The sequence below is a fragment of the Sturnira hondurensis genome, unplaced genomic scaffold, assembly GCF_014824575.4.
Source record: "Sturnira hondurensis isolate 20B ecotype Veracruz unplaced genomic scaffold, ASM1482457v3 Scaffold0002039, whole genome shotgun sequence".
NCBI classification, from domain to species: Eukaryota; Metazoa; Chordata; class Mammalia; order Chiroptera; family Phyllostomidae; genus Sturnira; species Sturnira hondurensis.
Window position 1 is genome coordinate 3,814,566 of NW_028074670.1, and position 8,450 is coordinate 3,823,015.

The window sequence follows — 8,450 nt, forward strand, 5'->3', positions numbered from 1 at the left end:
GGACCAACTTTGTGGAATGGATAGATTTCTCAGAAGAATGATATGATATAATCTCAGAAGAATGAATCAGGAAGAAGCACAACACCTGAATAGACTGATAAAAACTAATCAGACTGAAGCAGTAATAAAAAAACTCCCAGCAAAGAAAAGTCCTGGAGCAGATGGCTTCATAAGCGAATTTTACTAATCACTGAAAGAAGAACTAACACCTATCCTTCTCAAATTATTCCAAAACATACAAGAGGCAGGAAGTCTCCCAAACTCTTTTTATGAGACTAGTATCATTGCAATTGCAAAACACACCAAAGAAAGAAAACTATAGGCCAATGTCCCTGATGAACATTGATGCTAAAGTCCTCAATAAAAAACTAGCAAACTGGATCCAGCAATACATTAAAAATCATACACCATGATCAAGTGGGATTTATCCCTGGGAGGCAAGGTTGGTACAATATGCACAAATCAATAACTGTGATACATTACAAAAACAAAATGAAAAATAAAAAATCACATGGTCATATTAATAGATGCAGAAAAAGCATTTGGTAAAATTCAGTACCCATTTATGATAAACATACTCAGCAAAATGAGAACAGAGGGGTCATACCTCAACATAATTAAGGACACATGTAAAAAACCTATAGCCAGCCCTGGCTGGTGTCACTCAGTGAATTGAGTGTCAGCTTACAAACCAAAGGGTCGCTGGTTTAATTTCCATTCAGGGCATGCCTGGGCTGCAGGACATTCCCCATTAAGGGGAGTGTGAGAGGCAACCACACATTGGTGTCTCTCTCCCTTTCTTTCTCCCTCTCTTCCCTCTTTAAAAATAAATCAATAAAGTGAAAAAAACCCTATAGCCAACATCATACTCAATGGGCAAAAACTCAAAGTGTTTCCTCTAACATCAAGAACAAGACAGGGATGTCTGCTTTCACTACTCTCATTCAACACAGTACTGGAGGTCCTAGCCACAGTGAACAGACAAGAAGAAGAAATAAAAGGCATCCAAATTGGAAAGGAGGAAGTAAAACTGTCATTCACAGATGACATGATTTTGTACATAGAAAATGTACAAAAAGCTAATCAAGCTTAGCTTATGGCTAAGCTCCACTACAAAACCTCTAGACCTAATAAAGGAATTTAGCAAAGTAGCAGGATACAAAATCAATATTCAGAAATTGATGCCATTTCTATACATCAATAATTAACTAATAGAAAAAGAGGAAAACAATCCAATATACCATTGCAACAACAAAAGAAAAGAGATACTCAGGAATAAATTTAACCAGGGAGGTGAAAGATCTGTAATTTAGAAAACTATAGGACATCAAAGAAAAAAATTGAGGAAGATAAAAATAAATGGAAGAATATACCATTCTCTTCAAAAATGATGTTGGGAGAACTAGACCAGTACTTGAAAAAAATGAACTAGACAACCAATTTACACTATACACTAGAATAAACTTTACATGGGTAAAAGACTTAAATATAAGTTATGATAGCATAAACATTCTACAGGAAAACAAGCAGTAAAATTTCAGATATCTTATATAGCAATGTTTGTCTATATATCTCTTAGGGCAAGGGAAATAGAAAAAAAGTAAACAAATGGGACTACATCAAAATAATAAGCTTCTGCACTACTAAAGAAACCATCAGCAAAATGAAAAGGGTACCCACTGTATAGGAGAACATATTTGTCAATGATACATTAACAAGGGTTTAATCTCCAAAATATATAAAGAACCCATTTGATTCAACACCAGAAAGACAAAGAATCCAATTTAAAAAATGGTCAAAGGACCTGAACAGACACTTCTCCAAGGAGAACATACAGATGACCCATCAACATGTGAAAAAATCCTTAACATCATTAGCAATTAGAGAGAGACGAATTAAAACCATAGTGAGATACCACCTCATACCTGCCAAAATGGAAATCATTAATAAATCAAGGAACAAGTGCTGGCAAGGATGTGGAGAAAAGGGAATCTTTTTTTAAAATATATTTTTTAATTTTTTTGAGATTTTATTTATTTTTAGAAGGGAAGGGAAGGAGAGGGGGAGAGAAGTATCAATGTATGGTTGCCTCTCATGGGTCCCCTGCTGGGAACTGGCCTGCAACCCAGGCATGTGCCCTGACTGGGAATCGAACCGCAATACTCTGGTTCGCAGGCCCGTGCTCAATCCACTGAGCTACACCAGCCAGGGCCCGAGAAAAGGGAATCTTAGTGCACTGTTGGTGGGAATGCAGACTGGTGCAGCCACTGTGCAAAACAATATGGAATTTCCTCAATAAACTAAAAATGGAACTGCCTTTTGACCCAACAATTCCAGTTCTTGGAATATATGAAGAACCTGGAAATACCAATTCAAAAGAATATATGCACCCCTGTGTTCTTAGCAGCGTTATTTATAATCCTAACATTTGGAAATGGCCTAAGTGCCCATCAGCAGAGAGGGGGTAAAAAAGCTGTGGTACATTTACACAATGGAATACTATATAGCAGTAAAATAGAAGGAATTCTTACCATTTATAATAGCATGGATGAAACTGGAGACTATCATGCTAAGTGAAATAAGCTAGGCAATGAAAGACAAATACCATATAATTTCACTTATAACTGAAATCTAACAAAAACACTAAAAAACAAAATAGAATCAGAGGCACAAGAACAAGAAACAGACTGATAGCTCTAAGAGGGGAGGGGTAAGGTTGGGACTGGTTGAAAAAAGATGAATGGATTAGACAAAGAACATATATGCATGACCCATGGCCATAAACCACGGTGTGGGGATTTACTGAGGGAAGGCAGAGCTCAGGGGAGGGGAGCAAAGGGGGAAATATTGAGATAACTATAATAGCATAAACAATTCAAAAATAAAAATAAAAATGAATAAAAATGGAGTTAAAAATAAATAAAATTATACAAATAAAAATGGTTATTGATATAGTTGGACTAATATCTACCATGTTTGTAATAGTTTTCTATTTATTATCCTTGTTCATTGCTTCTTTGTGTTATTCACTCTTTTTTGCTTTTGGTTTTAAGTGAGAATTTTATATGATACCCTTTTCTTTCTTCTCTTAGCATACCAATTTCCTTCCTCCTGGTCAGTTAGGCTCTAGAAAACCCTAGTTGGTTAGGCTCTGGTAAAGTATTTTCCTTTCGTGATGGGAACCTGTTAAAAAGAACAAATTATCCTGAGCTTATTTAAAAATTGTTACTTTACCTCTTCTGCCAGTAACATGAATGAATTTTTCTCTAATCTTTTTAACCAGTACTCAATGGAGCTCTTGGAGGTAAAATTTATGGTTGGGCCCGGGAGTTTTTATCTTTCAAGCTAGTCAATGCTTCATCTTTAGCAATTATTTAATCACCATTTAAGTGTTCCTAACAGGCTCCAGCAGCAGCTTCTGCTCCTGGTAAGCTGTGATTATCTGTATTCGACTGTCTCTGCACTTTTCAGGTCAGTGGTGTGCCCTTCACTTTAGTGCTCCGATAGATTTGAGAAGAGTTGTGGATTTCCAGTTTTCTCAGCGTTGTTTTCTTGTAAAAACAGAAGTGATGATCTCCAACTTTTTACGTTAGACTCGAAACTGAGTCACTGAAACCTACTTTTTAGATATTATACAGTGGACATATTTATTGGGAAAAAGGGTTGTGCTTTATAAACATTAGATCCTCTTCCAAGCCTCATTACTTTTTTTAAAATGATTCTAACAAATATTGTTTCTATAAGTTCAAGCAGTTGCAAAGTCACTAAATATGATGGTGACATTGCAGTTTTGAAGCAATATACAAATTGGATGGAGGAAAGTCTGGATATAAACCATGAGGGTGAAGTCTCGGCCTCAGTTTAGCACTTCTGCTGTGGTTTAGAAAAAGCTTCTTCACATCTCTGGATCTCAGCTTCTTCACCTATGGAATAGGCAGTCAATTTAAGTTGCAATTAGCACGGACATTCTGCTGTTCTATAGAATGATTCTTTTAAGGATTCATAGCAAAAACGTGCCTAATTTCTTGAACACATTCTTAGTTCTTATTTGTGAAATACTTTATTGAGCAAATAGTTTATTGTAGCAGTGGATCTGGGTATTCTGTCTAGCAGCTTTCCATTTTCTAAATGGGAAGAAGTGGATTTGATGGTGCTCTCATTTGTTTTAAACACAAGAAACTTAATTCTTAGTGTTAATATTAGTGTTAATATTCTTAATATTACAGATCTTCTGAAAACTAGACCAATTGGGCTCAGTTGAGCAAAGTAGTTTTTGCTACATTAACTGAAGTAGTTTTTGCTGATTAATTGAAAGGAGGATAAAAGCTACAGATATTAAATACCAATTTTCAGCCCTTAATACACAAATTACTGAATTTGTCAACAAATTGTTAGAACATGAAAAGCTTTGTTAGTTAGCTGACTGTTTAAGCTATCGTGCTCCAAAAAGGTAGATTTTTTTCTTTTCTACAGATTTTAATAATTTCATATGGATTGACCAGGCAGATTTTCTTTTGTTACTATACAGGCACAGAAAGATTCTACTGTTGACCTGTATGAAATAAATTGACATTTTTTCTGCACTTTCTTTTTTTAATCAATTCAAATATCATTTATTCAATATATATGGCATGTCAGGTACTATTTTAAAGTTTGAAAATAAAATAAAAAATGATAGACAAGTCTTCAAAGAGTTAACAATTTTGTACGAGACAGAAATATCTTAGTGAAGTTAGGTCCTTGAAAGTTACACTAGGCTAGAGAAATCAATTTCAGAGTCAACCTACAGATGGTAAATGAAAACAGGAATGTGGATGAGCTATACCAGAGAGTGGAACCTTAAGAATCTCCAATATCTAAAGAGTCTCAGTGACAGGAAAAACTACTGAAAAGAAAAATTCAAAGAAGTAATTATGGAATTAAAATTTTGTCTCTATTTGAATTCCAAAAGTTTGTCTTTGTTAAAACTCCAAGACAAGTTTTGAGTACAGGGAATTTATTTGGAATGATCCCAGGAAGTAGATGAGTGAAGAGGTGAGACAGGGAAGAAAAGAAAACCAATGAAGTTTGCTTTATGGAGCAAGTTACAGTTGTGAGCAACTGAAGCTTAACTTCACTGCAGACCTCTGAGACCCAGTATAGGTGTGTGTTGTGAAATTGTCTTGCCTCTGGGGTGAAGGAGCTGACATATCTGTACAACAATTGTTGCTAGTCATTGTTAGGCATGGTTCTCAGTGGTCATTCATTCCCTGATACCACTGTCTCATCACGTGTGCATTGAGTAAGTTCCAGTGGTCAGAGAATCATCAGGCAAAAGAGTATCTGGTATTGGTGGTAGACAGTGTGGAAATGTTAAGTGCTTAAGAACTACGGATACAACATTAACAGCACCTGGCACAGTTTCGTGCCATGGGGACAATGGGAAGAGAAAGTTTCTGGGACACAGTAGTAGTGGACAATGTTAAAAAAGACTGACAAGTGAAATTAAGTTAAAAAAAAACCAGAATGAGTCATAAGCCAAGGAAAAAGTGCTAATAGACATGGAAAAAAAAGTAGAAATTATAAAAAGGAGATAGGAAATGAATCATTGATAGATTAAAATACAGGAAGAGATGGAATGAGGCTGTGTGTGAATGTTTATAACTAAAATTTAAAAATGCAAACAAAGATAAATTAAATAAAATTATCATTAAAAAGAAAAATACCCTTTTATGTTTTAATTCCTACACCAGTATATTCAGGAGACTCTCCTTGAGCTGCCAAGTCTGGATTAAGTGCCACTTCTTTTCTTTCCCACTCACCCTTGCTTATTTTTATGATGGAATTTACCACCCAAACTCCACATTCTTCATGTACTGCCTATGCAGGGATGGCAGGCACAGAGAGACATTAGAGCTCCATTTGGTTCATTTGAGCTATAAAACTCTGAACTACTTTGTGCAATCTCAGGACACATGAATAGAAACTAAACCAGCATCCTGGGGCACATAAACCTGGTCACACAGTGTCCATTCCAAACAGGTTAGTCACATCCTTGACGTTTTCTCCTGACACACTGATGAGTTGTTGCAGTGCAGCCCACCATCAGAATACAGAGTGACTGCTTTTTAGCAATTACATTTTTCCTAAACAGGCTCTAGATGGAGATATTCAACTACTGTTCTTTTGTTTTCAAAAGTTGAGGTGAACAATATTCTCAACAACAGAAAAAGTAAATTAAAATTATTCCTCATGTTTAACTTTCTCTAAGACTCATAGAAATGATTTAAAATATTACTTGCGGCAGATAAGATATGAAAAATATTTTTGAATTGTTAATCCAGATAATTTATTAAAGTAGGAGACTGCTGCATGTTACCTTTTTCCATATATATATTTTCTAAATAAGATACAAATCAATTGCCTTTTTATATGGAATAGATTTAATCAGAAATACAAAGGAGTTCCAACACTTCCATCTTTTTTAAAATCTGCACTTTGTAAACAACAATGAAGAATAGCAAAGTCAATCCATAATAAAAAAAAAGCAAAATTTGCAAATGTTCTTGCACAGATTTTAACATTTAGGTAAGGCTCAATGAATTATTATTATTTTATATTATTACAGAAAAATTGTGTGCATCACTTTCTCAGTTAATGGGCTATTCTGCACCCTGAGTACGTAAGTTTGGAGAAGGAAAATTAAATGGATCCCAGAGAGACATGGAGCGACGCAAGAACTAACCAACTCCTGACACAACAGGCAGACATTAACACCTCCGAGGTCCTGTTTTCTCTGCTGTCAAAACGGGAACTTTTTCTCGGCTGTACCTAGTTAGCGGACTGAAGTAAGTAAAACCCGGATTGTGATGGAGGGTAGGTGCGGCGGGGCCAGGGGCGGAGGCCGGGGCAGGCCGGCGGGGCGGCCGAGGGTGGCGCCTCAGGATGGGCCGCAGGCGCCTCCCCTGGCTCTGGCCGCTGCTCGCGGCCGCCGGCGCGGGGTACCTCCTGTGCTGGTTCTCGGGAGCCTGGGGAAGTCGGAGCTCGGAGCCGCAGCCCGAGCGGCGCGGGGCCTGCACGCGCCCCCTGGCCGCGGCCCTGCAGCGGTGTCCACGCTTCCAGCAGCTCTTCCGTCTGTCCACCCGNGGCAGGCCGGCGGGGCGGCCGAAGGTGGCGCCTCAGGATGGGCCGCAGGCGTCTCCCCTGGCTCTGGCCGCTGCTCGCGGCCGCCGGCGCGGGGTACCTCCTGTGCTGGTTCTCGGGAGCCTGGGGAAGTCGGAGCTCGGAGCCGCAGCCCGAGCGGCGCGGGGCCTGCACGCGCCCCCTGGCCGCGGCCCTGCAGCGGTGTCCACGCTTCCAGCAGCTCTTCCGTCTGTCCACCCGGGTGCTGCTGTGGGGCGGCCCCCTCACCCCGGAGCTCTGGGCCGACCTGAGCCAGCTGCGAGGCCCCTACGGCGGGCGCGGCCTCTCTCAGGAGGACGTCGCCACCACCCTGCGCCTTCTGAACGGCTCGGGGAGCGCGGAGTTGTGGGCTGCGCCCCAGGAGCTGCGGCCGCCCTGCGTGCGGGGTGCCGTGGTCGCCAACGGGGGCATCTTGAAGGGCTCCCGCCAGGGCCGCCACATCGACGCCCACGACTGCGTCTTCAGACTCAACGGTGCTGTGATCAGAGGCTTCAAGGAGGACGTGGGCAGCAAGACCTCCTTCTACGGCTTCATGGTGAACACGATGAAGAACTCCCTCAGCAACTACAGGGGCCAGGGCTTCCTCTCCGTGCCTGAAGGGCGAGACGTGCGCTACTTCTTCATCCCCGCCAGCTTCCGGGACTACGTGATGCTGCGGTCGGCCATTTTGGGTGCCTGTCCCGGAGGGTCCGGACAAAGGCGACCTGCCTCAGGCCTATTTTGGACCAGATGCCCCCGCGGGTAAATTCAAGCTGCTACATCCAAACTTCATCCACTACCTGACAGAGAGGTTTTTGAATTCGAGCTTTATTAACAGAGGTGCTAAAGACATATACATGCCCAGTACGGGGCCCTCGTCCTGCTGACAGCTTTGCATACCTGTGATGAGGTTAGCGCCTATGGATTTATCACAGAAAATTACCAGGAATTTTCTAACCACTATTTTGACAAAAAAAAAGAAGCCACTGAAATTTTATGCAAACCACGATCTGCATCTTGAGGCCACTCTGTGGAAAAAGTTGCACCAGGCTGGCATCATGCAGCTGTACCAGCTCTGACCCCGACCTCCATGAGCCCTTCACTTCTTGCAGAGCCTTGGCTCTCATCCTCTCAGGGGCCAAAACCTTTTTCTTTTCTTTTTTTAAAACCACCTCCCCTCAGCCTTTCCCCTCTTCCCAAAGTGGGATAGGGAAGGTAGGTTCACAACTCTTACCAAAGTTCTTACAACAGATCTTGCATCTGACTCTTTCAAGACAACCCCCCTCTGGATCTTACATAGACATTCCAAC

General features: G+C 40.6%; 1 protein-coding gene across 1 annotated transcript in view; it reads left to right on the forward strand.

Annotated features, from left to right (window-relative positions):
- Positions 1-8,219, forward strand: part of LOC118982634 (alpha-N-acetylgalactosaminide alpha-2,6-sialyltransferase 2-like) — a 61,419-nt gene extending 53,200 nt beyond the window's left edge. Inside the window, 4 exon segments of the mRNA XM_037039783.1 lie at positions 6,860-7,833; positions 7,835-8,010; positions 8,013-8,110; positions 8,112-8,219. Coding sequence (XP_036895678.1) covers positions 6,860-7,833; positions 7,835-8,010; positions 8,013-8,110; positions 8,112-8,219 — 1,356 coding nt within the window.
- Positions 8,220-8,450: the final 231 nt, after the last annotated feature.